We start from the raw sequence: 23,316 nt of genomic DNA, 5'->3' as shown, positions 1-23,316 counted from the left end.
CATTTAAAGAGCCAAAGACATAAATGCAGATTGTGGATCCTTTTATTTTGGAGGGGGATCTCTGCAGCAGATGAAGGCGCCTGCCTTCGTAGTAAACATAAGTTCAGAGGCTGCCTGTGGCTATCCCCTTAGAAATCACTGCAACACTTTATCTCTCTCAACAACAACACAAACACATGCGCACACTTGGATGCAGATATACCCGAACGCAACACACACACACACAAACACACACACATGCTGCAATGAGCAAGAAGACAGAGGAAGAAAAAAGAAGGTGAAGAGGAGAAAAACGAGCAAAAGGGAAGCAGAAAGATGAATGAATGTGGGAGTTTGCGTCGATTGCTCCTGCCCTCACACTCGGACTGAGTTCACACACACACACAAACATACATACACGCGCACACACCTTCCTTTCTTACTCACTCTGCCTCATCCCTCCCCCTTCTCCTCCCCCTCCCTCCTTCTCTCCTCCCTCCCTCTCTCTGTAGGGTATATTCCCCCTCCATTCTCCTTGGCGCATTGCTGCAGTCAGCACACACACTCACACCCTATTGCACTCACTTTTCCGTTTTCCTCTTCTCTCTTTCTCTATTTCCCTTTCTTATTCTCGCTCGCTCTCTCCCTCACTGCGTTACCTTTCCCACTGCCAACCCTCGGCTCGCACACACACAGACCGAAGCCTATTGTTGCCTATTATTTTATAACATGCCCGGCCCACCTGATCACAGCCATCTTGCTAGATCGTGCGTCCACAATTTCAAAAATAACACCTGAAATGAAGAAATCATTAACTTAATAGCACCAGACTAAATCACACTTCACAGCTTCATTAAATGCTTATTTGGCTTAATTAGATCCTAATTTAGGCTAAACCTAAGATTAGTGCTGCAATCAGGCTTGAAAATCCAGTTTAAACTCACATTAATTTTGTTGTGAACTTAATGTTTGAAGTCGGTTGCTCCGTGATTAGGCGTAGGAAGATTAGGTTTGGTGGAAGTGAACTCTCAGCTGTCTGTCAAACAGACTTATTTGCTTTGGCAAATACATTTTGAAGGAACCCGGAGGGTTATTGCAGGGTTCAATGAATCTGACTTTTAATTTGATACGACATTAATAATAATAATTGAAAGCCAGTTTGAGAAATCAAGTCTGTATTATTTATATTTATTTCATTTAGGATTTTTACCACTTCCCCACATTTCATAAAAATAACCTCTAAAGATATAATTAATTTAGGTAAATGGCTTGATGCAAATTAATATATTAATTACTAAAAAAAAAAAGTTGCCTGATAAGTTAACTTGTGTTTTCAGAAGCAACTTTTCCCTTTTCTACTGTTTGCTGTTCTTGCTGACTGAAGCTTCAGAAAATTATTGAGCAGCCTCCAGCAAACGCAATTTAATCAAATGAGTGTACGTTTTCCGTCACAGTCTGTACTGAAATGCAACATTTTTCTATCTTCGATAGGTTTACACTTGATGGATAAAATTTCCCTCTGTTCTTTCTGCTGAATCGCCCTTTTGTAATTCAGTCAGGACCACTATAGTCAAAAGACAATTTGTGGTTGTAGTTTGGTTTTTGTAGAACAGCACTCAGCACAGAATAGAGCAGACATCAAAGGGTGGCATGAAAGGCAGATTTGAGGTGGAGGTGGGTTGCAAAGTAGCTTGAAGAGAGCAGCAACTGTGGGAAGGCTAGTGCAGCTTAAGAATAGCCCTACAGTATTGTGCAAAAGGCTCAAGCCACCCCTAATTTTTTTCTTTATATAGGAAATAGGTCCAACATGTGCAAACATGGCAATACAGCATATAAGGCAAAAACAATTTTTACAGTTCTAATGAGCTTAAAGGTGAATATTGGGTTTGAGTGCCTTTATTCTGCAACTCAGCGTTAGCTCTCTCAGGCAAACTTTCTTTGAGTAGTCTTCAGGAAGTGTTTTCCAGGCTCCTTTGAAGGACATCCAAAGCTCTTCTTTGGACGTTCTTTGGATGTTGGCTGCCTTTTGTTCTGTTCTCTATAACGCTTCCATAATGTTGAGGTCTGTGCTCTGACTGATAGTGTTTCATTGCGTGTTTTTCTATCCAGGTATGCTTTCAAACACATTTTCACTCGGTGTGTTTGAGATGACTGTCATGCTGGAAAATGTTGCCAATCAATCAGAGGCTGGGTCCAAATCTGATGGTATTTTTCTGGATTCCATGCATTTTTACAAGATCCCCAAAACCACTGGTTAAAATGGAGACAGAGTCTCCACAGAAGCATGTAGACACTCACTATTGTACTTCTTTCCTTATCTACTCTGTACATATTGAAGCAAAAATTTCAAAATTGGATTCATCACTCCGTAAGACTTGTTGCCACAGATTTTCAGTCCATTCCTTGAGTAATTTAGCATAACTCGCTCTTTTATACCCATTTCCCTAGTTGATGAATGGCTTGAGGATCAGCTGAAGGGCTTGATGCATCTCTCCAGGTTTTTCTGGAGTTTTTCCTTAAGGACTGCAGCAGACAGTTTTTTATGCCTGCCACTTCTTTATTTGTCCCCTAATTGTCCAGTTTCCTCAGTTTTAAAAAAAAAAAAAGACACAGTCAAGACTTTTGCCCAGTGCTATATGTGAGATTTGCCAAGTTGAAGTGCAGAATGGCATTGCAACACAATGTGCAATACTCCCTGCAATACAGTGTTACCATATAATTAATATTACCACAAGTACTCTATTGCTTCCCCTCGAGGATCAATCAGAAAGTCTTACCACTTTTTAAAATATAGTTTTAATGCCTGTTTTAATATTAAAAAATTATCTTTTATTATGTTTTGCCTGTAAAATGTCAGAAAAGTCACAATTTCCTGAAGGTGTCTTTACAAGTTCAACAGAATCTTCATCTACAGTATGAGTATCAAACACTTAAAGAACTGTTAGGCTGAAATGGATGCAAGAGTTTTGAAACACAACAGCTTCTGTTTTCTGTTTTGCATGTAGGTAAAAGTAAAGTTCAATCTGGAACTAACCTGAGGAGGTTCGCTGGCGTCCATGTGGATTTTAAGAAGCTAAGGAATTAACTGATTAACTTTTTTAGCTTGCCTAGCTCTAATCCAGAGCTTCCCAAAGCTCTAATCTATTTAAAGTTATACCCACTCAGAATACTTTAAGTGTCAAATGTGTTTTAGCCCTGCAACAGACTGGCGACCTGTTCAAGCTGGAGCCTGCCTGTCAGCTTGGTTAGGCTCCAGCACACCCTGGACCCTGAACTAGATAAGCATTTGTTGAATGCGAATAAAAAACCTTTACCATAGTGCAATTTATCACATGTAGCAATTCCAGTATTTATCTGCACTGATTCAGTAACATGAGGATAGATGGAAAAACATTCACAAAATAGGAATACTTGCTGGTGTTTAAGATAAATTAACTGTGTTCATGATCTTATATTTCTGTATACCAAACAAAAATGGAACCAACGTGGACATAATCATGCCACGTGGATGCTGATGAACTGTGACTATGTTAGAATATTTTTATTTTAATTTTTTGTTTCTAAGTCCTCCAGACACAGAGCACCCGCTGCGTTTCAGCGCAGCCATCTAATCAGTGACTGAAATACCACTGGGACGGAAACCAGCAGAGCACCAACCACTGCTCCGACACGTCAGAGCGACTTATGTTTATTTCTGTTTTGGGCTGTTTTAGCGTTGGTCAAAAATAGTTGCTCGGTTTTGCTTTTTTTTTTTCTTTCCCCCTACTGAGAATTTTTACCATCAAAAAATTAGGTCATTTTTATCCGTTGGCAGTCTGGAGGAAGTCCATCCATGCTTTTATCTCTCCCTCTTTGGACACTGCAGCTCTCCTTCGTCCAGCTTCAGTCAAAAGTTGCTCTCGGTGCCTCTGCTTGAACTCAATACTGGGTGAAGTGCTTGTGTTAAGACCTACATCACTACAGTTAAGTTTCAGACTGCGTTTTCTTGTGCCACTACTTTTTCTGCAGCTACTGCCACTATTTACAACTGTCTCAGGCCCCTCCCTGGGCCTAGTTGTGCTGGAGGTTTCTTCCTGTTAAAAGGGACTTTTTCCTTCCCGCTTTCGCCAAAGTGCTTGCTCATAGTGGGTCATATGACTGTTAAGTTTTTCTCTGGTTTTTTTGTGTTAATGTAGGGTCTTTACCTTACAACATAAAGCACCTTGAGGCAGCTGTTGTGATTTGATGCCATATAAATTAAATTGAATGGAAATTGAATTGACAGTTGTTCATCTAATCCCTTAATTTAATCTAATTCAACTTTAGCAGTTGTATTGCTTATGACCCAAGTAAGTGCAGCGCTATTATTTCTACACAAATATCTACAAAATTACTCAAATATATATATCTTTTTTATCACATATTATATTACCAAATTATTAAAACAAATATTCTGTATGTGGAATTATTTCTGGATATATAGAGCTTTCAGTTTTATCGGAGCGAACCTGTCAACCACTAAAACTTGGCTGAAATTTCACAATCCCATGTAGGATTTAAGGTATTTAAGTCAAACAGGCAATTTTACAAAAATGAGCTGACCAAATAAGGTAACAAGGTTTGTGCCATTAATCTAATTTTATTTTCAGATACAAGTTAGGCTTCCGAAAATTCCAAAATGACAAGATGATCAGTGTTACTGCTTTGTGCCGTTATTCTCTCGCCTTACTCTGTGTTATAAACACGGCTAATGACTTCCTAAAAGCCAAAATACAGCCCCCGCCAGGCTCCGCATCTTCAGTTGCCGATTCTTTGGTTTTCAGATGAATTTTATTGAATTTAATGCACAAATTTGATGCCAAAAACATCAATTATTAATTGTATTAAATAATCCTGTTAAAATTAATCTGATCAAAAAATACAGAATTATGATATTGTGGCAGGAATTATTTACCTGGAATATTTATAAAGAAATTAGAAACACTTTATCAGTTTTTCCCAGCAGTTAATTTTCCAAACGTATTTAAAAAGTTAGCTGCACAGTTAGAAGGAGAATAGTATAATGCCTAAATCAGGGGATCAGGACTCCAGTGGCTCACCATCTAAAGTCTGAGACGTTGCGTGACAATAAAGAGAGACACAATTTTAACACTTAACACCTGCTACACCTGCACGAGCATAAACATTGCCGTCTTCTTCCTCTTCAAAATGACAGATCCTCCCTTCCACTCTGATCGCTGCCCTCAAAACACACTTCAGTGGCCTAGCTTTTCCGCCGAGCCTCCTGCAACAGTTTGATTTGGTTTTACGGCTCCAAAGCACCCTCAGAGCTGTTTTTGTCAGAGAAAAGTGCACTACAAATGCCATTTATTATTGATACTGTCTGATATCGAGGCCAGCTGTGCCGTTTGTTTTAGTCCACTCGGACTTTGTTGTGCAGCACTTTTGTCCCTGACAAGATCACAACTAGCTTTGTTTGTGTGTTTCTTTGTTTTATGGGTCATTTGACAGAACATGGTTCCTCTTTACAGGGCAGCTGTGTTTAGAGGTTTTTGATCTGCTCTGTAAAAAAGTAAAGTAATGGATCTTTGAGGAAAAGAAAAGAAATTAACAGATTCGTGGATGTCTTTCTGTTTGCAGAGTATCTTTGCTCAGTTCCAGTTCAGCAGTGAGCGCGTCTTGCCTTCAGATGCACTGCGGAGCGCTCTGGCCAAGACTTTCCAGGACGAACAGCGCTTTCAGCTGGGCATCATGGACGACGCTGCTGAGTGCTTTGTGAGTCTGCGACAACATTTATCCGTACACACACACCTGCACACATAAATAAGAGAGGTGAGGGGATGCCTAAAGGCTGATCTGAGCGAGTGTTTGAGGAACTCCCACATCTTTACTGCAGTCGGAAGCCTTCAGGGGAGAGGAGATATCGAGCACAGCAGCCTCAAAGAAATATGCCTTTTGACAAGCGTGGAGTGTTCACTTTTTGTTTAGACTCTCTGTGTTTGTGACTCCACCGCCGGTGCCTGTTGGGTTGTTACACTGTTATGCTGTGAGGGATTCCTTGTCATCTCATCTGATGTATCTTCAAGCTTACGAAAAACATTGAACTTAATGGGAAAACACACCATCTCCCCTGAGTGCCTTTTCAGGAGCTCTGCAACCAAACTTAAACAGCTATCTTATTCTGTCGGCCAACAATCTGACCAAAAGATAAAATCATTACTCCTTTCTGATAGCTGAAGAAAACATAATCATTTAAAACATCCCCTGGCAACGTTCAGTCGCTAGGGAAAAACATGCATTACCCACAGTAACTACAGTTGGTCTACTGTGGCAGTGTAACTTGAAGATGTGCAACACCGTCTGGAAACTGAGAATGTTCATCTTCAGTTTGAATGTGCTGCAGCCAACACGATTCGAGAGGCACAAATTTAATTTAATGTTCTCCCTTTCTGTTTTTTTCTGGTTTCACAGTTGGTAAGTAGTTCGCAGGTGTTTGCAGTCTTCAAACTGTGTGCTAGCAAACAAAACAATTACAAGGAGGTCTTGGTTCAGAATAGTACACCTAGGGACGGCCAGCAACCTCCAGCAATCACTCCCGATCGGGTTCATGAAACGGTACAGTACATGATTGATCTTTCCAAAATATTTGAGTTCTACGTGCAGCGGATGCTAAAATATTCTGGTGACACTCCACAGGTTCTGTTACTTCACTTCCTCGGCGCGTTCCTCTTTTCAAACCCTCTTGTTGCTTTCTTTTCGCCACTTCTGTGCCTCTCTCTTTCTTCGTGTGCGTTTTATGTGTGTGCCTGAGAGGCGGTGTCTGATCGATTGGTAGTAAATGTGTTCAGTCAGGGAATCCGTCGGCTTCTTATGAAATATAGATGCAGCTCCCACGGTCAGATTAACAAGAGCACCAACAGAGAGGAGCGATCAAACACGCGCTCGCGCACGCACCCACACTATAACCGACCATATTCCCGTACATACCACACACACATTAACTGATGTCTTTCCCACGTGTTTCTCAGGAGAACCTCCTGATGCGAATCCACTTCCACATCAGCGCAGAGAGTAGAGAGGACATCTGCACAGCAAAACACTGTATTCCACACCAGAAGTTTGCCATGACTCTGTTCGAACAGGTAAGGGGATGTTTGTCCCTTCTGCGCCCTCAAAGAGCTGCTACATCTTTCACTTTTTGAATGCATTAATTAAACCGTCCAAACAACATGAGCGTGACGTCTTGGTATGAACCTCAGAATGCTTTTCGTTTCCAGTGTGTGTGTAACAGCTGTGGAGCCACATCAGACCCCCTGCCCTTCATTCAGATGGTTCATTATATCTCCACTACATCCCTGTGGTAAGACAAGACGCACACCTACACACCTAAACACACACAGACACACCTACACACACTGCAGTAAATCTGGCAGCAAGCTGTGGCGGGGTGGCAGTAAAGGAAGGTACAGCGTGTTCCCTACTTCCCTGCACGGGTCCCTTACTGAACCGTGAGTGGCAATCACACATTACGTCCACACACGTGTATCTTCGTGCAAGGGCAGGTGAGGATGTGCAAAACGATTCCCCCATGTACAGGTAGATGATGTTGTGTTGGCAAATACACATGCAGGATGTGTGCGTACTCAAAAAAACCCAGCACATGTGCCGAGTCAATGAAATAAGGTGCAGGGAAAGTAATCAATCAGGTGTTTGATTTGGCGGACCCAGGGGCCGACATAAATCTATAAGTGGAAGTGAGGGCCCCGGAAAAGCCAAACAAGACAGAAATAAGAGGCCAGATCCTCCTATATCCCGTTTGGAAATGAAACACAGCCGAGGAAATAGAGGAATGAATAGCGGGGAGGGGGCAAAAGTACAAATAAACACTCTATGTCAAAGTAGTTGTGGGGCACAGAGGTACCACTGGTCTCTGTTTGTGCCTGTGAGCGCTGCCAAGCTATTTTTACCTTTAATGAAGCCTGTTGTTTACAGTCTAGATAACCAAATATGCAAAAGTCAGCATGAGTAAGATAGTCAGAGGGCACCAAAAAGAGAAAACAAATGTGTGGTTCAAGCACACGGTGCAAGAGTGTACCCAGCCGGTGTGTTGTTGTCGTTGTATTTTCTGCTTTCTTAGACTCCTCATCTGACTGTGTATCTGAAGAGGAGAGGTTGAGCAAAGGGTTGAAATTGAGTGAGAGAGTGTACAGAGAAGAGGTTGAGTTCATTTCAGGCTAATGGAAGAGGTGAGAGGAGGCGAGGAGAACGGCTAGGAGGAGGACAGGTTTTTAAAATTGTTATTCTTAAAGGAAAGAAATATGTCGCTAGAAAAAGCAAAAACCAAACAAACAAAAACAAAATGCATGCATTATCCCATACATGGTACCAAGCCTGAGACAGATTTGTGAAGTTTATTTTGTATTCACAGAGAATTATAACGTATATTTGAGCTTGTCCTTCAGAGGACAATTGTACTTAAAAGGGATAAACAGAGCTTAGTATTAGTAAGTGTCGTTGTTTTATGCTTTAGTGAAGGAGATTGTCAGAGAAAAAATGCATTTATGGTGGACAAGTAAAGCTTTTTGAGTGGATAATTGTAGAAGAACGTCTTCAACAGTAATGCTGATATATGGTTTATGCTCAATTACTACAGTGGGGTCAAAGATCAGCATCAGTCAGACGGGGTTTAGAAATGTTCTCAGACTTAAAAGGTTTTTTTCACAGCTGACATGCATGTCTATATAATCTCCATCTTTTTCTTTTTTATTATTTTTTCATTTAAAGAATATAACGTTTGTGAAGTGAGAGAAATACTGGAGTAAATTTAATTTGGCTTCGTAGTATAGTGTGTTGCACATTTGCCTAATGAGTGCTTGTCTTGCTAAGTTACCCACTGTAGAGGGATTTTTCATTACCAGCATCAATATCTAAATGCAGAGAAAGAAACAAACAAACTTATCAAGTTTTCCTTCTTTTTGGTCTAACTCTGGGATGCATTCACTCACCAGGTGTCTGATTTTATTTTGTGTGTGTGTGTGTGTGTATCCAATGCTGCAGTAACCAAGCAGTGAGGATGCTGGAGTGCAGAGAGAAACCCACGCCGGACATGTTTGGAGAACTGCTCCGCAACGCCAGCAACATGGGAGACCTACGCAACTGCCCCGTGAGAGCGTGCACACACAGGACACTTTTGCATGACGCACGTGCACTCCTTTCAACGTGCACAGAAAACGTGCATTTCATTTTGTGCCCTTCCACGCTCAACTTCTTTGCTTCCCTTTTATCAAGAGAAGAATGTAATCAGGAAACTAAAGCAGGGTGAAAATCACATTCTGAAAATATAATTTGCACTTGTTTCATCATTTCTTTGTTATTTTTCCTCCTTCTCTCTACGGCGGGTCTGTGTTACATAATCAGCGGCTCATTTGCATTTTCTTGCCCGTTTCTCTCCTCACTTTCTATTACGGGAAGCATTTTCCAAGTTGTCCTCGTCGACCTCCCGTACAGTAAATGATGGCAATCATCAGTTTCTTCTTGCGGGAGAAAACTGTGTTTGGTTGTTCAGAGGAAGATCGGTTTGCAATTATACATGAAGACGGAGTGTTTTTGGAGTAAGAGCCGTGCACGAAATGCGAACTGTAAAAGCAATAACGGGAAGAGAAAAAATGGCGTACTTGAACAGAGGAATTTTCAATGATTCCTTTGTTCTGCAGGTTTGTGTGTTGCGATGCCACATGGGGAAGTGCTGCTGCTGAATAGATCCAGTTTGACCACACACACCCACCTCTGTCTGCCAAAGTATCTGTACAAAGAGCCTCCTCTCTGGGCACGGGCGAGCAGCTGCCCCTCTCGTCACACAGCACAATCACCACTTCCACTGCTGCAGCCACACTAACACACACCCAGTGTTTCTTTAACCACGGTAAACGTTGGCATTGTGTGCGCAGTCCCACGGGAGACACACAACCTGTCTGTGTTTATCTTTCATCACTTGCAGCGCTGATCTTTTGTTAATACCACCTTGGGCTTTGCTCAAACAAAGTGATGGTATTTGGATGGAAGCGAGGCTGCTGGATGATGCTGTAAGTGTGAGACTGAAGATAGGACAGTGCAGGGACTGGATACTGTGATTGATGGCGAAGTTTTGCACAGGCGATTTGAAATTTGGCGAGTTGTGAACTAATATCAGTGCAATAAAGTGAATATGTAGATGAGATGATCGGTGTTTTAGCTCTTCAGATGTTCATCAAAATGTAAACATTATACTGGATCACTGTGACATGTGACAAGAAAATAAAAATGTTCATGTTTTCTATGTAGTCTTTTAATGTGACATGTTATTTACTCATAGGATTTACTCAGTGCTCCCGTTCATGTTTTTTGAGTAGGGAATGGTGTGTATATACTGTATCTATATGAAACATTTAGATCTTATAAGACTTACAGAGTGTATACTGTGATTTATTTCAGAGCACATATAACATAAATGCACTATTTAAGCTGCAGAAATTCTTATCTTCCCCTCCGATGTACTAGTGCTGTTGCTTGGCATCCCTGCCTGCTATTTTCAACCCTTCCACCACCTCAGCATCCACCCACAGGAGGGCTGTTTACTTATTATGCCCCAATTTTATCCATCCATTTTCTTCCACTTATCCAGTTCAGGGTCACAGGGGGGCTGGAGCCTATCCCAGTTGTTACAGGGTGTGAGGCACGGTCCATCAAGGACAGGTCGCCAATTTGTCACATTCACACCGGCAGCCAAATTGCAGTCACCACTTAGCGTAATCCCGCGCATGTCTTTGAACTGTGGGAGAACGCTGGAGTATCTATGTGGTGTGGTGTTGCGCGCTAAACACCCCACCTCCATGCCACCCGCTCCCCAATTTTTATGTAACATATTTACATGACACCCATCCTGGATGCCAGCCTGGGCGCCAAATTCAAACTATATTTTTGTGCTGTAATAAATCTGTGATGCTTCACTAAAAGATATTACATTTAAACTTTTACTAGTAACCAAGTTTCTTCAGAACCAGCCAGAATTAGACTGCAGTTTTTTTATATTGCAGCTGATTTAAACAACTCTACACACCGTGGGCAGTGCATCGCTATGTTACCCCATCAAAGTAATCCATTACTATAGTTACTGTGATTGTTCATTTGGTAGAAAAAATAAGACATGTCACTATCCAATGTAATGAAAGAAAAAAATTTGAATTATTATTTAACGTACTTGGCTGCTGCTGGCTGTGCAGGATTCAAATGTATGTATATAAGTGATCATAGATTTATGGCTTCAGATATCCATTATCTATAATGATACATTTATTATATGCAGTCAGTGACCATGGTGGTAACAAATGACTTGTGAAATGGGCCTGTGTGTTGGATTTTTGTAGTTTTGGCTGTGATCCGTATTGATATAATAAAGCGGTTTACATAATCTAGCTAAACTGTTGGCTTGTTTACAGCCTCTCTCATCAGCTGTGGTGGTTTAGGCGTTTATCAATCCTCCATGAACGATCTCTTCAGTGACTCCATTATTAAAGATGAGAAAGCATTTTCATTCCGCTGCTCTTTGATTTGTCAGGAAGCAACAACAACAAGCTTTGTGTCATTTTAATCTGAAGAATGCCACAATCAGCATACTGCGATCCTACAGTATCATTTGACCAGCAGCCCTGTTATATAACTCTCCGTGTCTTGGAAAGGTCTGCATGGCCACAGTGATTTAAAAAAAAGAAAAAGAATGGTGGGGAAAAAAAATCTTTGCATATAAAATTCAACGATGAGGCTGCACCGATCAATGCTGTATTATGAAGCAGAGCGAATCTGTTTGCACAACCGTTTGATGAATGATGTTGTCAGCGGCTGTTCCCCTCAGCGCTGAGAGCTAACTGAAGCTGTGTGTCCCGTCCATGTGTCCTAAGCATACAGATAGCCTCGTGTCTCAGTGCTGTGCTGGTTGGCTGCTGCTCCCTGGCTTGTGTTTGTGTCCCTTTCTGAGAATTGAGAAGCAGACCCTGGCAAAATACCTTCCTGCCATTTCTGGTGCCAGTGCAAGACAGCCCGCCGCCCACAAAGGGAGAGTTCTGTGTGCGATTGTGCTTATGTGTGCGAGTGCTGTGTTTGGCAAAGTGTCTGGTTGCCAGGGTGTTCTCAGGCTGTTTCCGAGCCCGCTCTGCCAGCACTGCGTGCATGCTTGCGTGTGTACATGTGTGTACGTTTGTGTGTGTGTCTGTGTGCACCAGCTCTGTGGTGGGTCATGACTCAAAGGAAGGATTCAGAACACACGGTTCTGAACTCAACAGAAGGCCCAAGGGACAAATACAACTCAGCACAGCACTTCTTCCTCTGTCGTTCTCTCTTACGGTCCTTTCATCATCTCTCTGTTTTTTTTAGCCTTTTGTCTCTGTCCCTCACGCTCCTACTGTTCAGGTTTTCCGTGTGTGTGCGTCTTCATTACTGCCAAATAAAGGGGATGGCTTTAGTGATGTGCACACTCTGTAGCCTCATCACACATGGTGAATAAAGCTGTTTAATCACGCACTCTTTTTTTGTTTTGTTTGTTAACCTCCTCTCGTCCTTTCGCTCTCACAGAGTAACTGTGGGGAGGTATTGCGTATCCGCCGGGTGCTGATGAACTCACCGGAGATTGTGTCCATCGGGCTGGTGTGGGATTCAGACCACTCTGACCTAGCAGAGGATGTCATACACAGCCTGGGAACCTGCTTGCGTCTGGGAGATGTGAGCGACCGCACATTATACACTCTTTTGAACAAAATTAGCGTATATCGTGCGTTTCTATGCAAGCAGCTGAGCCCAAACTGACATAAATACACAGATGTAATTTCCCTAATATTCTGTGGCGAAAATAGCTTTGTGTGCAGTGTGTATATGTGAATCAGAAGGGCTGTTAACTCCCGGCAAGCACCAGACGCCCCTGGGCCTTTTCAAGTCTAATTTCAAAACCAGTCAGGGTCGGTAAAAATACTCATAAATACTTGAATTTTATTGAAGTGAAGGTGAAAATTTGTTGTTTTTTTTGCAGAACAATGGAAACGTCTAAGATTAAATTTGTTGCAATTTAAAAAGTTTAGTTGACATCTGCATGACACTTTACTGTTCAAAAATGCAAACGTATGCATATCTTATCTCATCTTATTTGCATTGTATTTGGGTGTGAAAGGTTTGCAATTACACAGCAACACATTATTAACAAATAAAACAAAACAAATGCAAAAACTAGTGCTGGATGGGATTTCTTAAAAATGTTTGCTTGCAGAGCTTATTTGTACTGCACTCTGGACAGTCAAAGCCTATTGTTCCCAGATATTCTGGTTGCACAGTGCTGCAGGGGTTTATAGAGTCGTCTCACAGGAAGAAGAGGTCTCCTTTCAAGGTTCAGTCAAATGTAGATATAAAGGGATGTCATTTCAAGGACCAGTAAATTCAACCTTTTTTTTTTTGCTGGGTTGTCTCAAACTGATTTCAATTAAAAAACAAAAAACAAAACTCACTTTTACTGTAGTGCCACCAACAGGCAAAATTTGCATGTTTTTAAAAGCTTAGAGCCAAATAATTGTAATCTCTTGCTAACAGTGCATGCATACTGGCATACCGAGTGTTTTTGCATGCTAATGTTTTGCAGGAGTGCTGGAGTTTTTTGGTTTTCTGTCCTTTCAAGTAAGGGTTCATGGTAGATTAGTGGCAATGCTCCAGAGCGCAAGCCCTGACAATCATACACTGAAATTGGTTTCTCTCTTTTGTTTAAGAGAAAATGCATCACAGTCTACTAGTCCTAGTTTTTACAATAAAACAAAATATTTATGCATATCTCATACCTTTTGGAGAGTTGTTATAAAACTGAATAAGGTCCAGGGTGTGAAAAATCAGAATACAGTAGAGTCCTAGATTTCCGGACCAAGAGTAGTAATTTGTAATTTGATCTACAGCAAACTGCTTTCTGCTAGATGTAAGCACATGCATAAATTATTTTTCAGCACATTATCACATGCAAACTGTCCGACACAAGCGCATGCATGGATGTATATGTATTTTCAGTGTGTGTGTGTAAACAAATACACAATAACTTGCAATAATGTGCAAGTTCAGCATGTTAAAAAAACAAATTCTGTGCAGATACGACGTAATCTTCCAGACTTTCAATTTTCTTATAAAGAGCTCAGAACGCTACTTCTCCATTTACAGCTACAGCTTTTACACCTCTCTCACACACACGCGCACACACACACACACACGTGTTCGACCTCTGATAGTCGGCGTCATGACTGAGTAATGTTGATGCATTTTAATGCCCCTGTTACATCTCCAGCCGCATTCCGAAGTGATATCCATGAATAATGGATTAGTGAATATGAATATGTGTTACAGTGACTCAAGTTTTTCCCTCTATCTTCTGTCTCCGCCTGCTGCTCTGTCTCTTGTTTTCATCCTGCAGCTGAGAGGAAAAAAAAAAACAAGCTGTTGAATAAGAAAATCTGAGGTGTTACCTATCGAATTTTCCAAATTGTGTTTAGCTATTAAAATTGTGTGCATTTGCCTCCACAGTTACTTTCACTTGCTGTTTTTCTGTATCTTACCCATCCCCCCTTTTTTACACTTTTATGTCCCGTTTCTCCTCAGATTAGATAACTGTAGTGCTGCTGCTGCAGTAAACCAAACTTTATATTTAGTTAACTGTAAATCAGCTGTTAAATTTAAAAGGAATTAATACAGATCTTCGTTGTTTATCTGCAGATTTCTGGGTTGTTGGCTGGACAAAAGAGTTGTGGTTGTGCAAACTTGTTAAGATGTATTTTCTGATTCTTTAAAGATTTCAAAATAATAAATAATGAAAGCATTTGCCGGTTGCAGGACTAGATTTATTCTAGCTTATTATGTTGAATCATGGAGATATATGGTTCATCAAAGCACAATGGCTAGAATTATACATATGGCTATCAATACACTGCCTTTGTCTGTGCATGTTACTAGCAGTATCATCTGGAGCAAGTGACCTTACTAAGAGATGAGTGTGAGAGCCGTGCATCATTTCCGCTTGAAAAACTGCAGCGTGTATGCAGCACTGTAGGTTTGTGTGCGCTTCGCAAGCAGAGGAAAGTGAGGAGAGTGAAGAATTACTGCATACAGCATATACTAGGTGAGCAAAAATGTGCTTGTATTCACATTAACTAACTCTTCTGTCTCTCTCTCTCCCTCTCTCTCTCTCTCCTATACCGCACACCTCTCCCCTGCATGCCCCCCTCCCTTCTTGTCTCCTCCCCCTCCCTCTTATCTCTCTCTCTCTCTCGGTAGTTGTTCTACCGTGTGACAGAGGAGAGGGCTCGCCAGGCGGAGCTCTACTTGGTGGGCATGGTGTGCTACTATGGCAAGCACTACTCCACCTTCTTCTTCCAGACCAAGATACGCAAGTGGATGTACTTCGACGACGCCCACGTCAAAGAGGTGAGACGTAGTTTGAGTCCCGAGTCTGCACGCTGCAACACGAGGAGCATCTGCTGCATCTTCACTTGTGCCTGTGAGAGCAGAAATGACAGGAGCTGTGCTGTATGTTAGTTTAAGTGCTGCACGGTCAGGTCTTTTGCAGTAGAGGCAGCTTTAGATTGATTATGTGTTTAAGGTTTAATCCCTGTCTTTGTTTAGATCTATGCGCTTAAATCTCAGTGCAAGAACTGTGTTCATATTATGTATGTAATTTAAGTGTGAGTCCTTTTCTTAAAGGCTAAAAAAATCCTCATGAATACTCAGCAGAAATAACAGAACGAACTTGTGTGCATGTACCTGTCCTAGACTATCAATCATAGTTCACAATGAGGGTCATATTAGATTATTGACTGAGATAATATGATATCAATGAAGACACAGCAGCACCAAGTGTATTTGACCTTCTACTTTTAGAGGAATATGAGTAGCGTTATATCCTAAAACAGATAGTTATACTTCCTTTTTATGTGTGTGTGCTTATATAAATATATATATTTTTGTGTGTGTGCTCTGCATCTCCAGATCGGCCCTAAGTGGAAGGACGTAGTGTCTCGCTGTATCAAAGGCCACTATCAGCCCCTGCTGCTGCTCTACGCTGACCCCCGTGGGACGCCGGTGATACTGCAGGAGAGCCCAAACCCCTGTACCAGCTCCAACCCGCAGCTGGAGCTCCAGCACTGCAGCAGCAAGGCTGGTTACGACAGTGAAGACTCTGGTACAGCAAAGATGATACACTCTGCTAAATATCAGATCGGGTTGATCTGTCTTTATCATTTGAGAACATGCGGGGTTATAGCTTTAAAGCTCTGACCTTCAACCCTATAATCTGCCTCTGCATACTGCAGAGCCTGTGCTATAGTATTATCATGCCTTTAACTGGAAACATATGCGCATACAGGATTACCTAAAAGGTCACCTCTCTTTCTCTTTTCTCCCACAGGTCGGGAGCCATCCATATCCAGCGATACTCGCACGGACTCTTCGACAGACAGCTCGAGTCACCGAGGTTCTCGCAGCCGATCCCTCCACCAGTCTACAGGCAGCCACCTCTCCAGTGAATCCCAGACCACAGTGGTCTGTAATTACGACACTGGCACACCGCCGCTTGGTGCTGACGCTGGAGGTAATGCTGCTGGTCCAAATGTTCTTCCCCTTAAAAAAAATGCAGTTGCACCTTCAGTCAAGAAACCCTAATGGTTTAAAAAATAACAGCAAATACTGTTAAATAAGTGTTTTCAGGGAGATGCAGAAAGAATCATTGTTGATATAGTTAAGAGCAAACAGTTATGCGTTTTCAAGTTTCGGTGAAGTGAAATGGGTTCTGCAGAGTCTTCAGGTTATGCGCCTCGTTAGTGGTTACTCTCACATTTATTTGCACTGCTGCCTGCATAATTGCCCCCTGTGGGATAAATAAAAATGTTATTGGATTTATTTTCTCTTCCTTTTCTCCCGTGTTCAGAGTCAGCAGTGGAGGGTCCTCCCCGCCCTCCCTCTCCTCCGCTGCAGGAGTACAAGGAGACGGCTGTCTTCCTCCTCTCCTCCCGCAGGCCTCTGACCTCCTCTTCCTCTTCCTCCCGTCCTCTGTCCTCCTCCTCTTCTTCCGGAGTTGGGGGCTGCGAGGGGGGGATTGGGGGTCCCCACTGGGAGGATGAGAGCACTAGCAGTGAGAGCAAGTCCAGGTACTGCAGCACTCGTACACATCGGCTGTAGAATTAGGTGAAAGCAAGATGAAAATATTTCACGGTAATGCCTTCTTCAAATCACACGTAAATACTCACATCTCTTCAGGGGAAAAAGTAGAAGTGCTTATTAGATATGGAGCTTATTTTCATGTTGTTAGGCTACTCATTCAATATAATTATAATGTGTATATATATATATATATATATATATTTCAACACTGTAACCCAGATTGAATTGAAAAGTTAACACGCAGCCCTTCAGCCTGTTAGAAAAAAAATCCAGATGAGGAAAAATCTCAGATTCCTCGCTTTGAGTTCATAGTTAAACAGCTCTGCACAGCGTGAGACACACAGCAGTCTGTTCCTTCTGATCTTTAAGTGAAAGTTTGAGATAATAACACAACACAGCTTAAAGAAAAAAAAAAGCACAATATCACAAGAATCGTGGCTGTTAAGTGAACTGTATTCTATTGTGGGGCACATGCTCAAAGGTTGTGAATGCCCACTTTTTTAAGAGTTTTGGAAGTGAATTTTCAATTTATTTCTGAAATGGCATTTGTGAAATGTCAGTGGAGATTTCCTTATATAACGAGTTTTCAGTTCTGAAACAAGCCAAACAGTTGTGAGGTGAGTCGTGACCATAAAAAGATTTGATTTGGATAAAACGACAAAAAAAAGGCTAAAAGTGCAAGACTATTTACATAATTACGTTTAAAGGTAAAGGAACTTCTCATCCAGCAACCCTTTGTAAATCTAGTTTCCACAACAAAGGACTTTCAACCTTCTTGAATTTAATAGGTTTCATTATCATACTGGTGTATAACAAAAGGTTGGAATATATTTTGTATTTTGTGATGTGTATGTAACAAAGTATAGCCTCATTAGCAACATGTTACAGTCCTTCACTCCTGACTGAAATCAGATTTTCTTGGTAACAGCGACCTCCACCAATCAGAAATGTTGCTGTTTCTATTAAATTTTTCCAGTAGTGACAATATGAATAAAATGTGCGTTTGTTAAGATAAGGTTGATATCATACAGACTTGTGCTTGGTTAGATTGCTTTGGCTTCTCAATCAAAGTCTGTAACCTCACTCTTGAGATCGATCACCAGACTGTTTAGCTGAGTTACGGCTAGCTGACTAACTGGCCCTGCCTTGCATCACTCTGGGCTAGTTCTTTGAAGAAACATTTTCAGTTATACACCTTTGCAAGATTTATTGTTGCATGAAAACAAAGCATTATAGACAAGTTAGTATCACAGATCACATTAGCAGGTAATTTGTCAAGCTAGCCAAGTCGCATTTTCACTGAGATTTGAATTTGCCTGCAGTAATGTAAGCTAGCAAGAAAGCTACAGTAAGTAAGTTAGTTGTGGCTTAGCTAGACCGCTTGAATCTGGCAGTGCTTATTTTGTAAAATTTGCTGATAAAGTAATGCAAGGTGGTCATTTTGTTATGTTAGTGATTAGTGTACTCCATATTATGAAAAGATGTCACTTTGGATCTTCTCTAAAACATGTCCTAAATTATGGGCACATAAATAAAGGTATTACTGTTCTGCAGACACATGGCAACTAATGTCATGAGAAACTGTGACAATCATAGAGGCCTAAAGACCAATCAGTGGCCTGACAACCACTGTTCGCTCTCATCTCTTGTGCAATGTGAAATTGGGATTTAACACAAGAAAAATTATACGTGTTGTACTTTTAAGTAAAAGAATCATAAACAAAAGTAGACATTCTGCAGAAAATTTTACTTTCTTTTGCAGTTTTTAAATAATTTTTACCAGAAGACTAATTTTTTTCAGTCAGTAGACATGTTCAGCATTGAATCCTTGTTCTTTGCTCTCTAGTTCTTCTGGAGGCCGCTACAGGCCAACTTGGAGGCCCAGGAGAGAAGCGCTGAACATCGACAGCATCTTCACCCGACAGAGAGGCTCCTCTGTGGGCTATAACACTGTGCCTGGGCCGCCTCTCCCTCCAGGGCCTCAGGACTCACTCCCTTTAGAGGGACCTGCTCCACTGCTGGGATTGCAAGAAGTAGAAGCCAGAGAAGTTGGGGAGTTGGAGGCGGGGTTTGGGCTGGTTGGGCAGCCCAGGTCTCTGGGCAGCGGGCGGACGATGGGTCCCCCTGCCCCTCCACCTCTGAGAGGGGTGGAGCACCAGCCACGTCTGATTCAGAGGATGGAGAGTGGCTACGAGAGCAGCGAGAGGAACAGCAGTAGCCCCGACAGGTAGGCAACTTACAGATACAGATTTGTGTGTTTGCATTATCAACATTTATGCCTTTCGTTTACCCTTTTCCTTTGTTTACAGGGAGGTGGGGCAACAAAAACGGGTGCTGATGTCAGGTCCTTCATGGCGTTCAGTGCCTAAGTCCAAGAGCAGCAGTGCCATCCTGCAGGAGCTGCCCCCACCTACTTGGAGTGGTGGCACTAATGCAGGTGTGTGTTTTTGCTTAATTTCTTCAACATGCATTTAAATTGATGAATATTTTCATTGCCCATATTTCTCGTGTGTGTGTTTTCAGGCCCAGGGCGTAGTGAGCTAGACGAGCTTCAGGAGGAGGTAGTGAGGAGAGCCCGCCTGCAGGAGCAGCAGAAGCGAAGGGAGGCGGAGCGGGAGGCAGCCATGGGATTTAATCCCAAACCCAGCAAGTTCATGGACCTGGACCAGCTCCAACACCAGGGTATGGATGAAATATGGAAACATAGAAAATCAGCAGCTGGAAGTTGGTAGTGAATATGTACGGGAGTTATATGCTTGTGAAATACTTCCAGCGGAATGCAATTTGGGCTTCATTTGCCTATGTTTAATCGATCTTTCCTGATATTTCACTGCCCGCATCAACACTGATTTACTTATACAACAGCTGATGAGTAAGAAACCATTTATGTAAATTTAATGTGTTTAAACCTTTACCCCTCAAAATTGCATTTAAAGCTGCGCCAAGCAGAAACCCGCATAGCAAAGGCCCATCTAGACACTTCCATGTCTCAATTTGTGCTTCCAAAAAAGAAAAGGTGGATATATCTTTGGTATTAAAATGTTATGCTTTATGCTGATAACATGTATATTTATGCTAAAATCTTGCCTGGTGCAGTTTTGAGGTCACCTGTGTCTAGATTAACAGTCACAGTGACTTGTACGTCCATGTGTCTGTCTGACCTCGTCTTTGTCCTCGTTCCCATCTGTTGGTCTGTCTCTCCATCTGTCTCTCTCTGATGTTTTTTTTTTTTTTTCATCCGTCAATTAGTTCAGTGTGTTTTATTTCAGAGGACGTGTGTGTTTGTGTGTGTTTGTGTGTGTGTGGATCTAGCAGTTCCAGCTGTGTTCAGTGTAGCTGAACAGAGCAGAGCACAAATTCCTGTCAGATTAGTTTTTACAAAAATGGAAACTCCTGTGGGGCGTTCACTGACCGGCACAGAGCAGGAAACTCTTTCTGGGTGATTCCTATTTAGAATCACAAGCACAATCCAAGTTCAGTGCTCCGATATCCTGGCTATCCTCCAGAGTTTACAGTGTGTGTATTCCTCTGCTTCCAAAAATGTGTTTCTCTACCTTTTTCGTTCTTGTGTGGTCTATGATGATGTGGGTATCTGTGTGTTATGGTGTGAGCTTTAGATTGTGTCTTTCTTTGACTCGAGTCACACTTTGAGGGTCATTCCATTAATTTTACAGTTAGTTTATGAGTATTGCTATGTGGCCTGTGACAAAACGTTCTGTGATTTCTTCTCCGTCTCTGGAGAATCGGTATCGGCTCTGGGATAATTACTCAACTGATGCCCTCCGAGACTTTAAATGTCTATAATAAACAGTGCATATGGACTTCAAAATTTGGGTATGTACCAGGACGTGAGGTTCTAATATTAGACTCTCAGAGTTGCTTCATGGGGAGAGCAGAAGACTGTGGTGCCTGACTCATATGAAGTGGGATCACAAAGTTTTATAATTCCACCTGGTTTAGTTATTATTCCCTCACAGCAAGAGGGTTCTGGATTCTAACTTTGGCGTGCACGTTCTCCGTGTGTATGCCCGGTTTTCTTTGAAAGCTTCAATTTCTTCTGCCAAAAAAAAAAAAAAGAATCATGCGAAATTAAATTCTAAATCTTATGAGTTTCATTTCGTGGGTAAAAATACAGCTAACTTTCACTTTAAGGTTGCTTCCTTGTGCATTTCTGGGCTTTTGCTTGCACCTCTTTGGTTTTAAGATTGCTTTCTGGAAATCCACTTTATTGATAAAGCTTATAGTGGATCAGGTGATGCAGCCTAGGCATCCTTCACCCTTTCCCCCCCTCCCCTTACCCCAAAGCAGTCGCATCATATGGCTTTTCTTCTCTGCTCCTGGTTCTGCCGGAGGTTTCTTCCTGTTAAAAGGGAGGTCTTCCGTCCTACTTTTGCCAAGTGTTTGATCATAGGGGGTTATCTGATTGTTGGGGTTTTCTCTATATTTTTACAGGGTCTTTATCTTACAATATAAAGTTCATTCAGGCAATTGTTGTTGTGATCTGTGGCTATAGAAATGAGATTGAATTAAACTGAACTGGGATCCAGCACACACTGCAGATGTGCAGCTTGTCAGAATGGGACTTCCATACTAGTAGCACCCAGTGCTGGTGCAGTGCTTCACAGGGAGACCGCATTAAACTGGAAATTAGCCAGACATGCATTTTTACCTGTTATACACAGAATCACAAAAACTTTCAGTTGTTCCTTTAATCAGGTCTGAGTATTATATTTTGCACATGCTTTTTAGCCACAACAGCAATGCAGCTCTGTGGATAGCAATGTCAATTAGGCATTTTGGTGTTAATGGAAATAGTATAACTTCTGCTGAAAGCCGATGACATCAGTTACTTTTTCCTTTAGCATGCTCCTTGAGTCAAATGTTTTGTTTTCTCATACTTTCAGCCTCTTTATTTAGCTTTATTTAGCAAATGTTAACACGCTCACACACAAAATCAACATCTTAAATGTTGTTTATGCAATTAAAAACAAATAAGCTCGTGTCGGGCACCACTTACAAAGTCATTCATGCTGTTTAAGTAGTTATACCTAAAACAACCTCAGCTGCAAATCAGCTACCAGCTTTATAAATAGCAGTGAAAGAATTATGTTCACATCTTGTCTCGACTCAACATTCAAATTAAAGACTTGGGCACGGTCTGTGTGACTTCAGGCTTGACTTTAGATCGACTTTGGGAACACATGGTGTTCCCAAAGTATGTGTCCATATTCCTGTGTGTGTGACTTTTTCATGAATATTTGATCAGTTCATCCACAAAAGATATTTTTCTGTCATGTTTTATTGTGAAGACGTGTTTAGGTGTGTGTAAGTGAGAGTTTTATATAAACCGCAGGTGTTCAGGTTTTCCCCTCCTACTCAGAACTAACTAAATCTACATCAGGGATTATTATGTTGTGTCCTGTCTGCCCTACTGTGTTTGCTTCACTGTGTTTAGTCTCATGTACCTGACACTCACCTGTGTGCACATTCAACCTTGATGAAGTGAAAGGACGAGTTGTGAACGAACAGATGGCATCACTATCAGTGCTATTGTGTAACAGAATTTGGGTTCCCACACCCGTATCGATGGATTCGGGCATACTTCAAACAATCTGCCTCAGTGTTTCAGAGGTTACAGCCAACAGCAACAACAGAGCTGCCATCCGCCTTCCTTTCTTCTGCCTCTATCAATCTGAAGTCTATAAACTCAAGCCAAAACGGATGATGGCTGCTCTTTTGTTGTCCACTTGTGCATTCTTTGTAACCAACTAGCACCACTGAGAGTGCACACTAAAAAAAACCTTAGTCTTAGAAATATCTTTGTAGTTTATTCCCTTGTCTGGTGTGTGTGGCTTCATGAACGCAGCCCCAGTTTCAACTCATTTATCTAATGTTCAATTTTTGAGTCACCAACAGTACAAGTTAGTATATTAATGCGATTACATCAGAGTTGCTAAGTGGGAAAAGATGCTGGGTCCCTGCTATGAAATCTTCCTATTGTTTCCTCTTATGATATTGCCAGTGTCTGTCAGCTTGAAAACAAGAGGGTGTCCTCAGAGAAAAAATAACTGCCAGTTTTGTGCAAGTCACAGGATCAGGGTAAACAATGTAGCCCAGGCAGAGAAGAGGCACAAACTTTGACTTGACAGTGAGCCT

General features: G+C 41.7%; 1 protein-coding gene across 6 annotated transcripts in view; it reads left to right on the top strand.

The window, feature by feature from the left end:
* Positions 1-23,316, top strand: part of LOC120737994 (inactive ubiquitin carboxyl-terminal hydrolase 54-like) — a 58,288-nt gene that overhangs the window by 23,808 nt on the left and 11,164 nt on the right. For all 6 annotated transcript variants that reach the window (XR_005696885.1, XM_040038981.1, XM_040038984.1 and 3 more), the window contains 12 exons: positions 5,599-5,733; positions 6,987-7,100; positions 7,236-7,318; positions 9,016-9,121; positions 12,562-12,708; positions 15,280-15,429; positions 15,991-16,183; positions 16,409-16,591; positions 16,928-17,147; positions 19,007-19,387; positions 19,470-19,597; positions 19,684-19,842. Coding sequence is in view for 5 of the 6 variants with exons in the window: in XM_040038981.1 (XP_039894915.1) it covers positions 5,599-5,733; positions 6,987-7,100; positions 7,236-7,318; positions 9,016-9,121; positions 12,562-12,708; positions 15,280-15,429; positions 15,991-16,183; positions 16,409-16,591; positions 16,928-17,147; positions 19,007-19,387; positions 19,470-19,597; positions 19,684-19,842 (1,999 nt within the window). In the remaining variant the exon portion in view is untranslated. The remainder of the gene's footprint in view (positions 1-5,598; positions 5,734-6,986; positions 7,101-7,235; positions 7,319-9,015; positions 9,122-12,561; positions 12,709-15,279; positions 15,430-15,990; positions 16,184-16,408; positions 16,592-16,927; positions 17,148-19,006; positions 19,388-19,469; positions 19,598-19,683; positions 19,843-23,316) is intronic.

The sequence above is a fragment of the Simochromis diagramma genome, unplaced genomic scaffold, assembly GCF_900408965.1.
Source record: "Simochromis diagramma unplaced genomic scaffold, fSimDia1.1 OVJJ01000402.1, whole genome shotgun sequence".
NCBI lineage: Eukaryota > Metazoa > Chordata > Actinopteri > Cichliformes > Cichlidae > Simochromis > Simochromis diagramma.
The sequence above is the reverse complement of the archived record's forward strand: the minus strand, read 5'-3'. Positions and strand labels throughout refer to the sequence as shown.